Source organism: Falco rusticolus, chromosome 3 (genome assembly GCF_015220075.1).
Source record: "Falco rusticolus isolate bFalRus1 chromosome 3, bFalRus1.pri, whole genome shotgun sequence".
NCBI lineage: Eukaryota > Metazoa > Chordata > Aves > Falconiformes > Falconidae > Falco > Falco rusticolus.
In genome coordinates, this window is record NC_051189.1 from 115,566,113 (window position 1) to 115,586,886 (window position 20,774).

General features: G+C 47.3%; 1 protein-coding gene across 1 annotated transcript in view; it reads right to left on the reverse strand.

Moving 5' to 3' along the window:
• Positions 1-18,538, reverse strand: part of GRHL3 (grainyhead like transcription factor 3) — a 30,829-nt gene extending 12,291 nt beyond the window's left edge. Inside the window, exons 1-8 of the mRNA XM_037382332.1 lie at positions 18,462-18,538; positions 17,229-17,373; positions 16,458-16,556; positions 5,619-5,805; positions 4,850-4,911; positions 2,885-3,221; positions 2,508-2,587; positions 523-676 (exon numbers count right to left, since the gene is read on the reverse strand). Of these exons, the coding sequence (XP_037238229.1) occupies positions 523-676; positions 2,508-2,587; positions 2,885-3,221; positions 4,850-4,911; positions 5,619-5,805; positions 16,458-16,474 (837 nt within the window). The 5' untranslated portion in view covers positions 16,475-16,556; positions 17,229-17,373; positions 18,462-18,538. The remainder of the gene's footprint in view (positions 1-522; positions 677-2,507; positions 2,588-2,884; positions 3,222-4,849; positions 4,912-5,618; positions 5,806-16,457; positions 16,557-17,228; positions 17,374-18,461) is intronic.
• Positions 18,539-20,774: the final 2,236 nt, after the last annotated feature.

Here is a 20,774-nt window from a genome sequence, read left to right on the forward strand (position 1 = left end):
AATGTTTGCAGTGCTCCAGCAGGTATTAGGCTGGGACAGCCAAAATGGTCTTTTTCTAGACTTTCTCAGTTTCAGGAATCCTTTAGGTCTTGAGATGTCCAAAGTCGAGCCCCTAAATACCCCTCAGGATTGGAGGAGCAGGTTTCTTTGTGGGGAACTCAAGCTCAGCTTAGTCTCAGGGATGGCTCTGGGGCTTGTCCACACATCCCAGGAGCAAGATGGGGAACCTCTCTCCAGCTCAGAAGTCTTCCCACCAGGGCCCCCAGCCAGCCATCGGCTAGGGAGGCCTTTTGTACATCCCTGACCATACCGTGAAAGGTTTCAACTGCCAGGTAACATGAAGGCTGCTGCTCTGCATCAGAGGATTAACTTGCTATAAGTGAATCCATCCCATTCATCGCTTTAAGCCAACATGAGCCACAAAGCCATTACTCTTCACGCTCAGCTCTGTTCCCAGGCCAGTACAATTGCTGGATGTCTGATTACAGCGTGTGTCAGCAAAATTGTCAGTTTGTCTCTTACCTTCACTTTATTTGAGGACAAGTGTAAACATTTGCTGTCTCCAGCTGTCCGCAGCGTGATGGGGTAGAACTGTCCTTTGTTGAGGTAGGCCATGGGAGAGTCCCCAGATTTGATGTGAATGGCTTTGGGTGACCCCAGAGTGTATTCAAAGTCACTTGTATGGAACAAAGAGAGAATGATGAATAAGCACACGCTGCTGTTTCACTCCAAAAGCAAAAGAAGAGACATGCAAGTCTCCACCACTACAGGTTACAGACACTGTACACACAGGAGTCTCTGCCCTATTCCCCATCTCACATGCCCCTACACCATCAAGCACCTCCCAGCACAGCACGTACTGATCCTCCCCAACACCCTGTTCTCAGATATCCTCATTTTACCCTTTAGTTTTGGCTTGAAAAACCCAGCCCTGTAGATTATTGTAACCCCTATTTTTCTGTGGATGGCTACAGAACCATTGCATAATCAAAAGCCTCAACAAACCAAACAAAAATAGGGACCTGTGATGAGATTTTTACAACAGCCTCAACTCAGATTCCTGTCTCTAAATTCACACCCATAAATAGCTGGCCCGGGAAGACTGTGTCCTAATGGGTCCTGTAGGAACAGAACGACCTGCAGGACACTGACATCCACTTGTTTATCCAGGTCCTTAAAAATGGACTTGGAAGCCCGCTTGTTGAACTCACGGTCTGGTGGGCAGCAACTTCAGACTTTACAGAAAAGATTTGTAGTGTTGCACAGAGGAAGGTGTCACTGTTGACAAGCACATTTAAAAAAGGAGCCTGACTTTCAAGAAGCCTTGCTCTTGGGCATTCACCAACACCCATGAGGATTCAAACCATGAGGCTACAGCTCAAGCTATTTTCTTCTGTGAGGAATCCGTGCAAGCCACCAGCTGTACACAAGCCTTCACACAGACCCTTCAAGCGCCCTGGAGCTGAGGATCATCGTATTCCTGTTTAGTCACCAACCCATCTCTTTTTCCTGCTCCACCTCCCCTGCGATGCCATCTCTGAAGATAGGCTTGGCAACTCCTCTTATCTAGAGCCAGGAGTGCCAGAGAATGTTAGTGCACAAATAAACAGCAAACAGCAAAGCCTCTCGCTCACAAACACGAGCTGCTGTCTGTGTGAAAATCCCCACGTCTGACAGCTGAGTCACAGAGTCAGGTGACTCAGGAGGCAAATAAAAAGTGGGAGGTGGAATAATGTTACCTGCTGGGAGGTTTGATGCGGTATCTAGAGCAGGAAAGCTCTGCCTGAGAGAGGGGTGGAGAGCAGGAAGAAACCTCTCGCGCGTTTTAGGAATGACAGGCAGTGGCACCTTCTGAAATCAAGGGTCACTTACAGTGCTAAACCCAAAGCGAGAGCCTAAACCTTAGATTAGGAGGAGGCTGCTTATCGCCCTTATCAACTGTCATCCTCATCTTCTCTGTCATTTACCCCATTCCAAGTAGCTTGTGGAAAAATGGTGCAGGAAGCAAGCAGGGCTCCCTGGGAAGGGGGCTGTAATGCACAGCAAACCCTCTCGTGGAAAACTTGGGTGCAGGTCAAGGTGCTGATGAGACGTGACCACAGCAGTGGGAGCAGTTGGTGCTGGAGGTGCTCTGCTGGTCAAAGTGGTATAAAGCCTGAACCCCACACCTCTCCAGCTAAAAACATGAACTGGCACAACTGCATCTGCTTAACTTGAATGGAAGATTGGGTTTGACTCCTTCTCAGCAAAACATTTCAAACCCTAAGCCCCGCTTCATACTACAAACACTAAAATTCATCGCTGTTTTGTGTCTAAAAAGTCACGGAATGGCAACTTGCTCCTAAGGCACCAGGAGACAACTTGTCTCTGCAAAAGCATGAGATCTGTAGGTTTGCAGTGGTCATCGTCAGGACTGGAGTGGGGCGAGGAAAGGGACGCGGTCTTTCCCGAGGAAAGGGACACAGCCAAGTGCACTGGAAACCCAGAGGCTGTGGATCGGTAATTACCTCTTAACACCGTCTGCAGCGTAAGTCTCAGGGCAAGGTGGCTCTGGCTGGGGTTTGAGGATATCACTGAAGAGCAGCGACTGTAGACAAGTGGAAACAAAACAGTCAGAAGTGGAATCTTTCACCGCTTTGTCCATCCACCTTCTCCCAGACCTTACAACAGAGGCCACAGATAAAACATGAACCCTCGTTTCAAAACCTTATCCTACTTCCAAAATCAATGTAACCCCCCAACAATTCCATGGGAATGGCATCAAGCTTCTAATGCAAAAGCAAAGCTCCCAGTGACTCCAGCACGAGCAAACCCCACACTAGACAGCCTTGTGCAGCACCCCCTGGGCAGCACTGCCAGCACGCAACCCACTAACGGCTCTGACCTCCTGGGGATCCTCTTTGAAAGTGCTGTCTGGCTGCCACCTCTGCTGTGGTGGGGCTACAGGGATGGTCTCGAAGAGGGAGTTCAATGAGCTGTTGTCGTATACATCCCCTGGAGGGACCATGTAGTTGTCTGGGGTGACATCCAGCTTGCTAGTGCCTGGTGGAAGCATGACTGGCTTGTGAGGAGTAGGAATGCCTTCAAGACTTAAGCCGTTCTTCTTCTGTGGCTCACAGTATTCTTGGGTCATGGAAACATTTTCAGACAAGAGCTTCATGAGATGGGCTGAGCCATCAAAGGATGCGATGTCTGGGTCGTACTCCATTCCGTGGCAGTGCCTAGTGGAGAGAGGGTCCTGTCTCAAACCAGGGCAGAGCGTGGGCAACCCCAGCAAGCTGTCACAGCAAGAAGCAAGTGCCTTGATGTGCTGCTGGGAAGCAAACTGCACAGTCTAGCTACCAGGTGACCTTGAGTCAGCTGTGTACATCTGCTGCTTGATACGGGAGATCTGACAGGCCCATGGGTGATCTCCACCCACCCACACACCTCTCAGTGCAATCAGCAAGAGTCAGAGGTGTTCAGCAGATAAGGGATGATCACATGGAACCAGAGAATATGGTTTAGATGTGGTTTGGGGCTGCACATCCAGGGCCTACATCCATTATTTCTTTATTTAGGCTATTAAACACGCAGGGCAGCAGGGACAATAAGAAGGATAACTGCTATGTGGTCTTTCCATCTTAGTCTTTTTAGGGCTCATTGACACTGAAAGCTGATTTTTTTAAACTTTTTTCTTTTCCTTTTCCTTTTTTTTTTTTAAGGAAATCTGATTCTTGTGCAAGTTCACAAACTCCAGGAGCTTAGTAAGCAAAACTCCCAGAGAACATGAGATCAGTGAAAAATTGACAGGGCTGCAGTATTGGAAGTGAGGTGTATGGTCCAGACTTCAGAGCAGAAAAGACTAAGTACAGGAGCTATGAGGCGATAAAAACACGTACAAAACCGCACTCCTCTTGCACACAGAAACCATCCCTTTGTGCAGCACCTCAAGAACTGGTCCCTTCTGCAGCAGTGACTTTGTGACCCTGCTGACTCTGCGTCCCTAGCTGAGCTGGGAAGAGATGGCTTATTGCCCCTGTTACCATGCTCAGAAAACAAACCAACCCCCACATTAGCAACCCGCACACCTCTTGGCAGCGCAAGCTACCCCCAAGGGAAGTAAAGCTGAATGAGTAGCTCCCACCCACTCTGCTTCCAGAGCTTCACCTTCAGCTATATGGTGAAATTTCCACAGTTAATAAAAAAACATGCCACTGTCAAGAATGCAGTGGCCTTTCAGAGAGGAGAAAACAGCTTAACTCAGCTTACTTATGAAGAAGGAATGAAGTATCGTTCAGGAGGCTTATTCTGTCAAGTAGTTAAAAACAGACAACCAGAAAGGGTTGCCAAAGTACACAGCATCCAGGAAGGGGAACTGAACTCATAGTGGCAAATGAGCCATTAATTTAATAGTTAATTATCCAAAAACCTCAAAGGACAAATGGGAGTCACTGGAAGAGAATCCTGGGAGACTGGAAGCAAGTGAAACAGAAACCCTTATCAGCTAAGGGAATGGAAGAGGACTTGGTCATTCCCTTCTTGCTGCCAATGCTTAATCCCTTTCCCCCTTCCAGTTGTCACAAAGTAGGAAATAAAGACAAATTCTTCAGCTGCTGCAAATCAGTGCAACTCCCCTGAACACAGCTAGACAGATCCTCAGTTGTGTAAATGGGTGTAGCTCAATTTATACCTGCTTGGGATCTGGCCTAAAGAATTTTAATATATGTCTCAGGGTTAATAACCTCCACTGTTGTTGGTAATAACACTGTGCTTTGATGTCTATTTTATGCAAGCTAAGAGACCCATCATCCATGCAAGCAGCTGCAGGAGAATTAGACAGCTATAGAGAGCAAAAAATGAAGCTAACCTCTTTCCTAGTTCATTGCGTCCCATCATTCCAGATGGAAGAATCCTCTTCTCCTTTGGGACCTAGAACAAGGCAGAACAAAGAGTTTGTTTATTGTTATATTTTATTAATGGAAAAGAGAGGAGAAATTAGCCTTGTCTGTGTGGCAAGTGAAGTCTCATAGATAAAACACTGGGTGAATAACAAACACCGGGTGAGGACGCAGGAGACCAGGGCGCTCTTGCTGGGCTGCTGCCATGGATTCCCAAGGTAACCTTAGGCAAGCCACATCGTCTTGTTCTGGGGAGGATTTTCAAAAGCACCCAAGTGAATAGGAACATCAGAGCTATCGGCTTCAGTTAGGGCTAAATCATATCCACATTTTTTGAAGCTCCACCCTACAGCAGCACTAGAAAAATAAAGATGCTAGGGGCTGCAAAGCACTTTGCTATCGCAGCTCCATGTCTCTCAAAGCATTGCCGTTTCTTACCTGAAAGCTGTCAGGGGAAAAACCCATCAGCCTGAGACTCAAGACACCCAGGTTCAGTTTTCCACCCTGTTCTGGGTCCCCTCTACGGTATAATGGTGGTTTGTGCCTCAGTTTACCACCTGCGCTACACAGATAATAGTGGCACGCTATACCTGTGGGTGTTATGAGGATCACTGCGTAAAAAACACAGACAGCTCAGCAGATGGGTACCCTCCTAAGGTGGCTGAGCGTGTATTTTACCTTCACGCTTCTCCCCTGGTACAAACTCTCCCAAGACACCCAGCCCCAGTGGGCACATACCATGTAGTAGTCATAGAGGAGGCTCAGGGCAGCCACACTGTCGTCATCTCCATTCACCCTCATCATAGCTTTGGTGGCTGCGGTCAGCGGGTTCTCTAGGTAGGTTTTCCAGGCTTCGTCTTCATTGGTGTAGGGGAATTTCTGGAAGTTCATGGTGTCATTCTTCATCAGACGCACAGATCTAAAACTGAGCCAGACAGAGGAAACGGGCAGTGAAGGATACTGATCTTCCACAGCTATTTCCATGCCACCCAGCTGAACACACGAAGGGCTTCCCAAAGGCACTGCTGGAATGGAGAAGGGATGCTCTGCTGGCTCTTAACTCCCACAGTCGTTGGGATTACCAATTCTTCTGCCTGTAGCTATGTACAAGATTAGGCCTGAGCCTCTCTGGTGGGGCCACGCAGAGAGGCAGACGTACCTCTGCTTCCCTCCTCCTGCCCCAGGGATGCAAAACACCACATCGTCGGCAACTGCTCCTTCATCAGCAAGCGCACACTACCAGGCAGCCAGGTCACCGACCGTCAAGGCGGGATGTTGGTCAGTAAATTGAATGCAATGTGACCAGGCAACTTGGCAAAACTTTTTCCTTGAATTTGGAGCTAAAGGCCAGCTCAGCCCACAAATACAAACAATCGCTCAGTGTTCAGAGAACTTGACCTACCCAGATAAAACCAAACCCCGTCATATTTCTTTGCTGTAGTTCATGGTTTTTTGATTTAGTTCCAGACTAACTTGTTTTTTTTTCAAGCATTTGTATATGATTTTACTTAGAGGGAAGTAGACAGGCAGATCACCACGCACTCCCTTCCACTATAAAATTCCTGACAAAGGTGAGGCTCATGGGACTACGTGAGCTGAGAAGCGACATACCAAAATAATGCCCTGCCTGTCCTCTCTTCTGGCACTTTCTCCAGGTCTCTCCCATCTTATGTTAATAAACTGTCAGACACTTAATTACCCAAACATTGGTCATCTTTCCTTTTTCTCCAGCAAATCCTACTAGCAGCCAGCACAGAAGTGCCTCCGCACAGTCTCTGGGTGCTCTGTGCTGCTGGTTCCCCCCTGCTCCGAGAAGAGGATGAATCGGTGGCCACGCTCCTGTCACATCCTTCAGCCACGTGTATATGGTATCACCACAACAGCTCATACTATTCATCATAAGCAACAAGTTTGTGGACAAAAATTACTATTTCATCAAAATGGAAATATGCAGGAAGGGCAGACTGTTTCTTTATTAGCAGAGGTTTAAAAAAATTGTAAGAAGATTTCTTTAAATATTCAAAGCTGCCAAGCGCAGACTTTTTTTAATTGCTGATTTTTTTTATGGAAAGGCAAAGAAAATCTACAGGAGTTTATGAATGAATGCTGCACTTTAATGGCCTTTCTATAAGGAATATGTTGTTTCCACTAAGCTACTCTCCATGTGTTTATAACAAGTCTTGGGCTAGACTTTTAAGTGAATCATTTGCAGAACAATAATTCCTCTCGAAAGGAATCTGGCATCTCTGAAACTCCCAGTTATTGCTAACCACGACAGATACTGCCAGCCCATTTGGTGCGAGCTGCCCACGCTGACAGGGTGAAAAGCCAGGTGCTCAGCAGATGCTCCTGGGCTGGAAACTAGACGGGCACAGAGGTGGACCTTGGATGGAGTGAAGGATGCTGGTCCATCCTCCCTGAGAGCCCAGCTAAGATGGCTTCACTCCTGGCCATGCACCGATCTCTCACACTGCCACATCTCCAGCAGGGAATACACATATAAACCGTGCATGGATAGTTTTGGTGACGTTCCTGGATCAGACTCGAGAGCTCTCCTTGGCTGAGCAGAGTAGCAACTCTGTGCTGGTCCACAGTCCCTCCCAGAGCAGCCAGGATGAAGCCATCAAGGGCTGCCTCTGCTGTTCTTGTTGACTTTTTATTAAAGAATATGTTGCTTCCACGCAGAGTCCCTCCCCATCTGAGCTGCACAGGAGAGCAGCTGGTAACAGCTTTGCTAACGGCCTCAGGCATCCAATTCCCACTGGTTTCTGTGCTCACGTGGCAGCGGGCTCTGAGCTCAGGTTGGTACAGACACCAGCTGCTTCCACCTTACGGTTCTGGCCACCGCCAGCTTCCATCACGCACTGGTATAACGGAGACGCTGAGTCTGGATTGCACATCGGGATGATCCACTAACACCGGTTTCACCCCGCGCATGAAACTTCACCAGGTGTTTTGCGAGTTTCGTTGTCTTTAGTGTTTCTCACGCAGCCCTCCCGCCCCTTCAGTGCCGCTGCTGTCTCCAAGGGAAGCAATCGGCATGACTCAGATTTCACTGCTGTCGACTTGGCGATGGGCTGTTCAGTCCTGTCTGGACAGGAATCCTCACCCGTTCTCAATCCGATCTTCTCAAGGAAGACTAGGCAGCAACAGAGCTTGCTCTCAGGGTGAGACTCAGCTCCTATCACTCGTAATCAACATAGATAAACACACCACGGTAAGATGTAGCAATAAAGCATTCAGGAGCTGAAAAAAAAAGGGATATTACAAGGAAAAATGCTTCGGAGCTTTATTCTCCCCCAACTGAAGCACTCCTTGTTGTATGACCCCATTCTGCCTCCCTGCCTTGTTGCTTTGGCGTGACACAACCACTGCATGCACGAGAGGCTGATGTTTTACTGTTTTATCACCTGGTCTGCACTCTGGAGGCAGAGTGAAGTTGGAGAGGAGGCCTGAGAGCTCAGCCACTTGTAGCTGTGTCCAGTTTATGGAGAATACAAGTTTGACAAGTGCCCTATGAGCCTGCATCTCATTTTCACATGTGGCTCCTGGCTTTGCTGGGTAGTTCTGGCTGTGCTGCTTGCAGACATCACCACCTCATCACTGCCTGCCCCAGGCCTCTGCTAGGAGAAACTGTCCCTGTAGCAGAGATGGCACAATGGAAAATCTGTCCTACCCTCAGCCTGGCACTTACCTAAAGTCATACGCCATGCCCTGAACTTGAGAGCGCAAAAACGTGGGCATACGCTGCCTGATGGCACTCCTGTTACAAAGCCACAAACACCAGCAGAGAGGAGGGACCGGAAGATTAGGATAGCAACATTTTAGGCTACTCCAGCAAGATTCACTGGAAGCTTCTGTCAGGACCCCGTAGTGCTTAGAAACAGCAAAGTCTTTGAAAGTCAACGAGCCAATGGCAGAGCAACGCAGCAGCTCCTCCCATGCACTGAGAACTGCTTTGGTCCAGGGGAGCCTGCACTGATTCCGTCAGCTGAGGACTTGTACAAAGGTGACATGAAGGGGATTGCACATTTATTCCATCTTGTTTATTCTCCAGAGTTCGTATGATCCCTAGCCATCACTGAAATATATTTGAGTGCAGCCACGTTAATTGCCTCAGATAAAACTCTGCAGCTGGGACAGCTCTGCAGATACGACGTAATGCCACTCCATCCCACCTTACTTTTCCAGAGAGGTCACCTCTACTCTGACCCTATTCCAGAAGGTCAACAGGGCTAACCAATATCTGAAGAAAGAAGGTGATCTGAGAAGATAAGCAGATATGATGACATATTTAGAGGCACCTTTTTGACATCTGATGCATTTCAGTTCATGCAGATACAGGATGATCGTGTCAGTTTGCTTCTACAGCCTGCTTCCGACTCAGCATTAGCAATCTCTGGGAAGCAGAGATGCAGGAAAGAGGTATCTAAATCCAGATCCAAATACACGTGAACTTTACTTTCATCACTCCTTGCGACGCCCCTTCCATGTGACTATGGCATATTTGTCCACTGCAAACTGTCTGCTCTCTGGCAAAACAATCTTCCCTTCTGCAGGTAGTTGCCTTGATGCAGCGGCTCACACAAAGCGAGGATCAGTGAGTGAAACACAAACACGTGGGACCAGCGGCCTCCCTTCTTGTGTGCACAGACTCACCCGGCTGGGGCCTCGGGGTCAGGTGCAAAGCAGCGCACGATTTCGGGAAGGGAGCAGTCTATTTGTTTCCAAACTGTTTAGAATTTGACACAAGGTGATACCAGCCCCCTTTCCCTGCTCCATCCCACCCAATCTCTGTTTCCCCTATTTATCTGCCAAGTCTACCATAACAGTGGCCTCCTGATTATGAATAAACACTCAGGGCTACACTGAAACAGGAGAATATGCCCAGTGGGTCTAGGTGAGGAGATCAGCCAAGCAGGAAAGAAAACGCTTGTATTCCTTTTGCCTTTTGTTGGGTTTCAGTGGGTGGTTTTGCTGGCCTTTAAGCTTTGTGTTACTTGTCTTTGTTCTCCCCCCTATAACCGATTAAGCTTCCAACCTAAATATTAGCCATGCCAGATGCTGATGGCTACAGAGAAACATCACATTGTCAAAGGAGCAGAGAATCCATGGCAACCAGCAGCAGGAATTCAAAGCCACAGAATAGAGCCCCCAGCCTGCAGGACTTCAGAGATACCCCAGGCAGTTCACGTGGGGACCGTCATTAGCTCTGGCTTTGTGCGTGGCACTCACCTCCTGTTGAAATAACCCTGATGTTCCCCAAGAGCCCCGTATCAGTAATACGGGGAAGGATCAACCCTGCACTCAATGAAAAGCGGCACTTACCATGAGCGCTTTCTGGGGTAGAGATTGTAGCCTGTAAACCAGGCCCCTCGGCCAAGGAAGAACAGCATCCCACAAAGCAGCCTCATTACTAAATCCAAACTTCTCAGCTGAATTCTGATTTTATCCTATCTTGGCAAGTTTAATAAATAAGCACATCTGAAGACAATGTGACAATACAGCCACCAGTAAGCATACTGTCACAGGCCCATTCACAGAACCAGGAAAAAAAAAACCCCAAAAACCACAGAAAGAAACATAACACACAGACTAACGATGGGAAACCTTGCCTAGATGCCAAGTACAATACAGTGTCGATCCATAGGCAAAGGCATAGGAGACCACTAATCTCACGGACCCTGACCTGCGCTACCTACAAGACCAAAATATTTTCTCTGGCAGCTGGATAACAATGTGGCCTCTGTCACTGGATTTCTTTAGGGACGTTTCAGCATCACAATCAGCCCCAGGGTAGTGCAGCGTTAGCTCAGCACAACGGCTGGATGTTTCCCAGCCATCCTTCGGCTCTGTTTCACCCACAAAGACAGCACAAGAGCCTCTCTTTTCCTGGGAGTGCTCAGCCTGCGTGGCACATGCATGAGACAGGCTAACCCCACCACAGATGCACACAACAGGTCATCTACTTGCATTTAGTAAGTGCAGAGCAGTAATGTGTGGTGGCTGGGAAGGAAAGAAGAGGCCATCATCAGCATCTGTGAGAAATGGCTCCTGTTTCCCAAAAGGGTGCTGAGAGTCCTCACTGTCGATACAAGCCAGTGGTGCTCAGCACCACCCAGAAGGATGGGTTAGCCGTGGAGCTGGCTCTGGCCATGCAGCGGGGAAGGTGTGGTGCGTCCCTGCGGGTGGGATGGAGGAGGGTGGGGACCGGGGCGATGTGTGTTGTGCTGACACTCGGGGAGATAGAGCCCTGCCAAGCTCTTTGACAGAATCCCCCACCCCATCCCTCCTGCAGAGCTGAAACCAGTTGGAACGGTTTGCAGGCTGAATCCAAAGCGTCCTGGAGCCAGACAAACCTCCCAGGGGCAGGCCCTACCTGGGCGATATAAAGGGAACTCACCCATCTTGGGTTCCTTACAGCTCTTTAGGACACATCAACCCAAGATCTGAGCTCATTATTCTTCAGTTTTACACCAGCCTAACTCCCTGCTTTTGATGCTATTTATTATCACAGGAGGAGAAACTGAGGCATGGGGATTGACATTAAGATAACTTATCCAGAGAACAGAACCAGACCTGAACCTCTGCTATAAATCTCACAGCACTGGACTGTTCCCGCCTTTCTAGCCTGCAGGGTTCCATGAGACATCCAGTGTTGAGTGATGTTTGGGGGACACCAGCTGGCATTGTGTTTCACCTGATAACATCATCCTTGAGGTATCCACCCACACAATCACATTTCACAAAAGATTCGAGCTTTAGTGCCTTCCCTGCCTAACAAAACAAATTACAGCACAGAATTACTTTGCAGTTCAGGAATTATAGCTGACTTTTTCCAGAAGCAGTTTATGACGTTGGACGCTTTAGTTTTGAGTTGCCTTGAGTTTCAGGGTGATCAGCCTCCAAAGGGAAGACACAAAAACCAGTCCCTGAACAGTTCTACCACCTGGTACTTCTAAAATACTGGTCTAAACTTTACTCTCTTTCCTATTTTCATTGTAAGCAGATAAGGACACCTTATGTACACATGTATTCATGAACACAAACCTTCATCTCCACCAACACATAACACACACACACGCACACTGCATTGAAGCTCCCAGTCCTTCAAACACTGTAAGAAAAACTACACATGATGAGAAGCGCTTCATAACTCCAAGAGTTTAGGTGCTTTCAGTTATCCTTTTTTGTTTTCAGTGCTTATGGATTCCACCCCCAGTTTCCACATCTCAAAACCTAACTACTTGTTATTTTATTTTTTAATTCTCGTATATTCACTGACTCCAAGAACTGTGGCTTTTAAATGAAAGAAGTAAAAAAAAATCGAAGTTTTACAAGACTTGGATTAAAAAAAGAACAATGGTAGCAACAAAGAAGTATGCAATCTTTTGTGACAAAGTTTGTTACTTTTCTACTGCTCTTCAGGTAATCTCATTTAAATCTAGTAATCAATTACTGTGGGTTATTTGTACTGTAGCAGGGCACAGAGGCCCTGACTAAGAACAGAGCCCAGTTTTACTCAAGGTTCTATACTTATCACATCCTATCAGAGGATCCTGCAGTAACACACTAAATGATGGTAGTTATTTCCTCAGCGCTCATTGAAGAGAGCAGTAAGAGCAGAGATTAATATTAAACCTCACGAGAGGTTTGCCACTTCAGAGTTACGTGCTGAGTCTCAGGCTTCCTATGTGCTCTGGGAGCCAAGGGGACAATTTGGTCCTCCCATTTGAGACTGGGATGTGCCGATCTCTTCCTACCGCCTGCAAACTCAGCCAGCTAACAAGCTTGGCACCTGGGTTTAAGCTGGCTGAAGGTGGGTGAGGGGAATCCTCCAGCGAGTTGCTCAAGAGGGCACAGGAAGCATGTGTCAGGGCAGGACACTCGACACAAGCTCAGGCGACGCAGCCTGCTCCCCTGCACTACCAGGCTATCCTTGCGCCACATCTGGCAGCAGCTGTACCTTCTTCAGCTGCGCTGTGGACTATGTGCAGACCTGGCAAGACACAGCCTGGGTTGGCTCTCTCCTTCTGTTTTCCTCTTTCTTCCCATCCATGAGGGCCAGATCTCAGCTGCCCAGATCTCCTATAATGTGCTTGGCTGATGTACACTCATGTATTCTGATTCATAGCATCCTCTGAACTCATGTTCCCCAAGGTCAGGCAAGCCTTTTGCTTTACTGTTTAATAATAAAAAAAAAATAATAGCATAATGTGCTTCAAACAATGTTTTTGCCGAACAAATACGATTCATCCCATTCTACCTAAACCCCTATTAAACAATGCATTTCTGGAGAGCAAGTGTCACAGCTCAGGCAGCAAAGACAGAATGATGAAAAGAAACAAAACCATGGCACAGCAGGTGGCTGGCACCCAGGAGCCAAGTGCTTTGGTAAATGACGTCTGGGCTTTTCCTCTGAACACCTGTGGCTATGAACACTCTAGGGACAAGGACTGTTTCTGAATCAGAGCTACCCTCACCCATACCATAATCACAGCTATCAGCCAGAACAACGTAAAACAAAGAAATAACAAAAAACAAGCCACTACATTTTCTTAACTTCCGAGCCTTTGAAACTTGGGTATTAGCAATGGAGTCCCAGCCAGAATATAATTGTATGCTATATAACCATTTCCACTGATTAATGTATTTTTCAGCTGTTGCCTTTATCATCCTCGAGCACATGCGATTCGAGAAGCCGAGGCACTGATCAGGAGCAGTCTCCCTGCCAATCAGCTGAACTGAAGTGCTTGCAGGTGCAATGTAAGCGCAAGTGCATTTTCAGATGAATACTTTACAATTATCAACAATTTAAACACCAGACTGAACAGAGAAGGAGTAGATCCTCATCAGTGTAGCTGTCTTTATTTTACAGATTTCTCTGGAATTATACGGATGTACCAATCAGTTGAAAATGTGACCCAAAGCATCAAAGCAGAGATACTATGTAAATGTTGATTTATCTCTGCTTTGAGTCTAGAGTTTATTCAGAGGGCTTTTACTCCTTTGTTGTGAATTGCATAGCAGTTATTTGATTGTTGTTTCTTTTAATTTACAAATCTCTAGTTCTCTTTACATAACTTAAAATAAAACCCACGTCTCCCTTGAAAGCGTACCTTGCTTCAGCATGGTTATCCCTTGTGTGCTTTACTGCCAGGATTTTATAAAAAGGGCTTTAACTTTTCATTCACCAGGAGCATAACTCAAGTTTTAATAACACACCTTATGCATGACAAAAATTTGCTTCTGGCGATCATGGTTTCGACCACAAAACCACAACTGGGAGTAACTCCTGGTTAACTCTTTCAAGCCCACACATTACAGAGTTAGGCATAAGTTCAATTTAGAAGACTATGGAAATTATCAGTTAGAATATTTTATAATAGGCAAAACATCTCATTCTCTCATGCCACACTAGTCTCTTCCCAGTCGTTCCGTAAAATTAAAGTGGCAAAGGAAGAGATGAGATTATTCTCCCTGTCATTTTGGGTGACAGCACCAGTGCCTGGGGATTTCACAGCTCCCTCAAAATCAGCTACATCTGGGCACAGGCTCACAGCTCAGATCCATCCTCCCAGTGCTCAGCTTGTTGTGGGGGTTGTGTAAAGAACAATGGCTGTGTGAGACACAGACACACACTGCTGCCCTTATCAGATCCTCTAAGCACTGCTCCCGAGAGAGCCAGCCTTTTCCTTCCACTGATGTCTACAAAGCTACACCCGGTATGACTTTGGCCTGCGTGATTAACCAGAGGTTAACAGCTACTACAACAGCCCCACTGCTCAGGGTTGGGCTGTAGCAGCCTCTTCACATGGTTCCTCCTCCTCAGTGACACCTTTTCCCCCTCACAGTAAGCCCAAAAGCCATCTGAAGGTTTCAGCCTTTGGTACCACGGAGTTCCCAGCTCCCTTACCTCCTATCACTGCTCTCCGTCAGCCCCTGGGGAGCTTTTGGGTGAGGCACTCCAGGCCCACTGTGCTCCCTAAGGCTTTCCGCAGGAGAGCTGGCACTGCCTGCCCCTGCCCCTCGACCAGGCACCAACAAGCTGCTGGTGTTACACCCACCTGCCTGCACTCCCCAAAGAATTTCCCCCCCCCCCCCCAGCTGTGGGCTAGCGAACTAAAAATGAAATTTTCACAGAGACTGGCAAATGTTTCCTCAAGTTCAATCTATAGGAAAATGTTGTACTGAGCCTTTTACCTCCGGGGGTTACCACACAGAGCCCCACGCTGAGATCTGTCCTCAGGAGCAGATGGCAACCTCTGCACTTTTATCTGTCTTTGGAGCTGAGATCTGAATCACAAAAGGGATGCTGCTCCCATCAATTCCCCCTTTCTCATGTGAAAGGCACAGGGGTTAACAGTCCGTTAGCAAGAGAAGAGTCAAGCAACCATGTAATTCATCAGGTAACTTAATGCCCCAGACCATAATTAGTAATACATCAATCTAATCCTGCAACGCACCCGTGTACACACACACACTCTGTAGCATTTTGAGAGTAAACCACATGGCCTGACTCTTAAGTTCAAAAAGCATCAACTATAAATTACCCAAAGAGTTGAGAAAGTGAAAATTTGAGTCACTGATTCTTAATCCATCCAAGCAGATTGATCCCCATATTTACATAAAACAATAATTAGTGCTGCACCTTTCAGGGTTAATAGTTAAAGAGATTAGCTGTCACAACACCTCTGTCAGGCTTGTAAACACATACAGGTATGTGTTTTTCTTTCAAAATATATGGAAGCACTGTATCTGTACACAGATGTATAAATACTGACATATATTTCTTTGTAAATTTTATTATATACAAGTACTTCATGCAGGGTTAAATACCTCGAAAACTTTTTAAGACTGGATTGACAGCAGCATTCAATATTCAACCATTGTTCAATATTCTTCCAGCCTTTACTACATCGTGTCATACTAATATGACATTACTGTGATATTATTCCAGAGGTATGAGGCATGGTATGCTGTGCAAATGCATACCATCAGCAAGTGTTAAATGCTTTTTCTTGTTAAAAAAAATAAAATCTGTTATAATTACTCGATAGGATCATAAAGTGGATTCATTTACTTTAAAAGAGAAAAAAAAAAACCTGGAAGAAAAAAGAAAAAAAAAAAAAGACCACCACACAACTCCTGCCCCCAAAAAACCTAGAAACTGGTAAATACTTTGGAAGGTGTTTTCTAAGAAAAACACACACCAGAATTACTGTAACTTATGTTGGATTTTGTTGGACAGAGGCAGAACAGGCTTGCCTCTAGACAGAAAGCCCAGGTGTCAACTTCTAGTCTGGGGGAAAAAAATAAATCATCAGGATCATGATTTTAAACAACTCTTAAATAACAACGCTAACAAGTGATTCCTCCAAAGAGCAGCAACACGTTAGTAAAGAACAGGGAGTCTGAAAAACGCTCCCATCCTGTTCTTTCACTTCCACTTGCAAACAGCTGGACAGGCAGATTAACCCAAGGAGCCCAGCTCATTCAGACCCAAAGCACTTCACAAGCCTCAGAAGAAACACTCAGCAGAGAGGAGTGGGTAAACAGAACAAAACCTCTACTTACTCAAGTTCATTAGACATATTTCCCCACGTTTCCAAATCCTTGCCGCCCGTAAATTCTGATGACTTCTCTCTCCTAGTCGCTGCTCCAGACAGACATTGCCTGCGAAGTGTTTGATTTATGGTGAGGTTTTACGTACAGGTATGCTGCTGACAGGCCGCCAGGGCCGGGGATTGGCTGCCGGCACAGGTGCCCTGGGACAGGTACACCCAGACAGGTGCAGCCCGTAACCCTCCGCCTGCCGGCCCCAGAGGATGGAGGAGAGGGAGGTGGGTGGGGAAGGAGGGAAAAGCCCTCCGGGGAAAAAAGATAGGATAAAGGAGTGGAATCAGTTATTCATCTCTGCGATAATTAGTTTCAGTTTGGTAGACATGTTCCATATACTGCGATGCCAAATAGCTGTCATTTTTATGAATCTGGGGGTTGATTTGTCCTTTGCTGTTTCTTTATATATAAATATTACAGACAAAAATACATACATATATATATAAAGGAATAAATTAGGGAAGAAGAAAAGCCTCTTAGTTTCCTCTCATTCCTAAATGGTGATTGTACTGACAGGCTAACCCTTTCTTTCCTTTTCTCACCTGTTCTTAGCTGCTTGCTCCATAAAGTCTCCCTAAGTGGTTTTGGGTTTCTTTTCCCTTAAAAAAGTAACCTTAAACCCCCTGACTTTAGGTGCCAAGAACATGCAGCAACATACTGGCTCAGGGAATCTTTGCATTACACTGGATAAGAAAGGAAACAGGTCTGTGGGATAACCTTTTTCCTTACCGTTCACACACGCTGCCCTGCCTGCTGTAGCACAGACAAGAGCCTTATTCCAGCACACGCAGGATGGCAGCGGGAAACTCAGACACACGCCGTTTGGGAACAGCTGCAGGAATACCACCCAGGCAATAGCTCTGTAGCAACTCACCTGTAAACGGGGAAAAGATTTATGCAATAGAACAAAACTCATCATGGATTCAAGCACTCTTGTTGGATGGTTTCTGTCATCCGTGTTGCAATGAGGAGGCAAAGGATGGGCTCAGCGGGTGACTCATGTTGGCTGGATTTGGAAGGCAGGAGAGGATTTTAGAAGACATGTTGGTACAAGCCTTAAAACAAAGGGAAAAAGAAAGGCTTCCACCACTCGTTCCCACCCCCCATCACTGCCTCGCTCACTGAATCTGTCCCACTCAGTGCCCTGCGCCAGCAGGTGAATACCAGAAAGCACAAAAGTCTTCCTTCACCTAACAGTTAAGTTCAGCTCTCCCAGCTCGGTGACAAGTGGCCTTAGCAGCCCACTCAGGCAGGCATAAGGCATGTCTACACAGGCACGTGTGAAGACAGAGCGTATTAATTTGGGTACAACACCCTCCAAATACATCTCCATGGCTTGTGACTCAGCGCACGGCCAGCTCGGCGCGCAGGATGAAGGGTGACTGCGGTGTATCTGCACTGGCTGATAAGGACGTGCTGGGCTGAGCTTCGCCTGACCAGCCAGCAACTATCGCCCTCCAGTTCGCTGTGCAAACTCCTGCCTGCCAGGGATCTGGGGACTGGACAAAGTCTGTTTTCTGGGAATGAAAAACAAAGGTCTGGAGTAATACAGACTCCACTGGGGATCACTGGAGAGCGCCAGCTGCCAAGACCTTGTACAGCAGAGGACAGCAGTACACAAAAGTCAGCTGAATGAGAGCTGAAGATCAGAATCCATGCCATAGCAGAGACCATGCAGCGGTGAGAACACAAAAAAAGGAAAGGAAAGAACACCTATGTCCTATCCAGCCAGGGAAAGCACAAATCTTAGGTGATGGTGGCATTAGTTGATCAATATTCTGATTATATCTCTAAATTAAGGAAACCTCGCCCAGTTCACGATGACCAGAGTTGTAGTGCTGGGTGCTCGTCCTTTACCCAGACCCAGGCAGAGAGTATTTCACTGACACTGGGTAGTGCAAGGAGCAGCAACATCCCCTCAGGGGATTTCCAAGTTTCTTTTAACCTTTCAGTGAGACTTACCAGATTCCAGCAACAAAAGTGAAGGAGGAGAAAACACTAGCTGAGCCAGACCACGCAGGGGAACGGCAGGGCACCGGATTCTGACCTCTGAGGGGAAAAACCTGTGTCAAAGAAGAGAGAGGGAGAAATGTGTCCAGCAAAACTGAGCAGTGACAGGCTTGCCTTAGCAAAAGGTGCCCTGCGGGCCTCAGCACCACCATGGCCAGGCCAAATCCACCTCTGGATGGAAACGTTCAGGTTTTCAAACTTGGCCTTTTGCAAAACAGCAGGGATGATGCTGTCTGCTACTCTATGATAGCAGACAGGAGACAAAGCCACCGGACCCTTCTGCCTGCCTGGAGCTAGGCTCTGCAACCAGCACGCTGCTGACAGAGCCTTGTTTCTACCTTTGGGGGTTTAAACCCACCACTGCCGCACTCCCACTTCATGCACCTCGGCTCCAGTGGAAGTGGGGACAGCCAGGGATGATCTGGGCTTACCAGGCTCTTGGTGCTGCCTGCCAGTCGCCGGTGAGGCTGCATGCCCTGCCCTGCGTCAGTGTGTCTGGAGCCTGCCTGAGGAGCCACAAGGTCCCTTGGGAAGCTGGGAAGGGCTGGCAGAAAGGACAGAAACACAGATTCTCCTTTGAACAAACCCACTGGGACTCCAAAAGGACAGTGGTGACTGTCTCCCTGATTTTCACTAATTCTCTCTCTCTCTCTGTTTTTAAGCATGAAGTTTCTTCTTAGCTTTGCTGCCACTGATCCAGGACCTCGTCTTTTTCCTGCGAGGATCTTGCTGCAATGGCAGAATGAGAGACTTTGCCAGGTAGGCTCACATACAGTCTTATTTCTTATGCAATCAGCTACGCGCCTACCCGCAGCACTGAGGCACTCTCCCAGCCTCCAGGAATTATGGCGCTTCTGTAAAATGGTTCACAGCAGAAACCAGCTCCTTTGCGTCAGTAAAGTGGGGCCCATGTACATGTCTCTCTTCTTTACGGTAACACCAGCTGGAGTTTGCTCTCTCAGACACCTTTCCAAGGCCAGGTGAAAATGCTACCAACTCCCTACCGCCAATCGTTCCACAGACAGGACCCTCACAGCCTCCCTCGAGTTAACTTTACTCTATTACCAGTGAAAGAGGATCAGGACCACCCCAGCAAGCACGCGTCAGTCTAGGTGTGATGTGTCCTGGTGGGAAGCAGGGACAGCCAGCGCTGCCTGGGCACCACGCTGCCTCCAGCACCCACCAGCTCCTGCCAGACAGGACCACCCTTGCCCTGCCTCTTCCATTCTCTTGGGCACCTTGTCTTTTTTGTGATAATATATGTTTTATGGCGCCTGGGAGGCCTCCAGGCCTGGACGCCTAGACAATCCCTTTGACTATGATTTCAGTATTTTTAATTATTATTTTCTCTCTTTTTTTTTTTCATTTATACTCCACCCTCCAAGAGTATCTGGTGAGGGGGTGGGTTAGAAAAAAAGAGACCAAGAGATACATTCTCTATGCACAAAACCCTCCCACTTCCCTTCCACTCCCCTGTTAAATATACCTTGGAACAAAAGCCCTTTATGATGCTCTAAAAATAAAGCATGCAGCAGTCAAGACAAACTGCAAAGTTTAAAAGAGAGGGCCAAATTTTGCTCACAGCTACACCCTCTCTAAGGCAACAGGGTTGCACTTGTGTTTGGATTGTTAAACCCTCTTTAAACATCCAGGGGCTGACGGTGATTAGCTGCATTCCGTCAGCAAGAGATCAGCAGCTGCATGATTGACGACAAAATCATTCATTGGGTCTCCAGCCCTCAGATGCCACTGCCCTGTCAGGAGCTGGCTGGGTCTGCATCTGGAGGAGCTGCCCAAGGTGCGGCATGGCCTGTGACCATGCCACCCTGATCCTCTTTCTCCCTCCGCCACTGATTGTGGTGTGACCTCGGATAAGTCATTTCACGCTCACTGTTCCCAGTCTGGCTTCTTTTCTGTATAACTTGTAAGAAACTTCAAAGCAAGGGCTTTAATCCCTTTAGGATACACGGCTTTTCCCACTGACAGCTGTCAAACATCCTTTCCAGTTGTCCTCTGATGTGCCAGGAATTTCAGCTGGTTTTGACCAAAGGTTATTAAAACACTTCAACAATTAATACGCAGTAAGAGGAAGCAGCCTGAAGCAGGTTAAAGTGAGCTGTTCTCCAAAGGGAGATGTGGCTGCTTCAGCTGCTTTTCCAGCAAAAAATATAGCGTGTGCCATGTAAACCTGTAGGAACCTTTGATATCCAGACCAGACACTCTTTCCCAGTGAGACTCCCTCTGCCTCCCAGAGCCTTTTCCTTG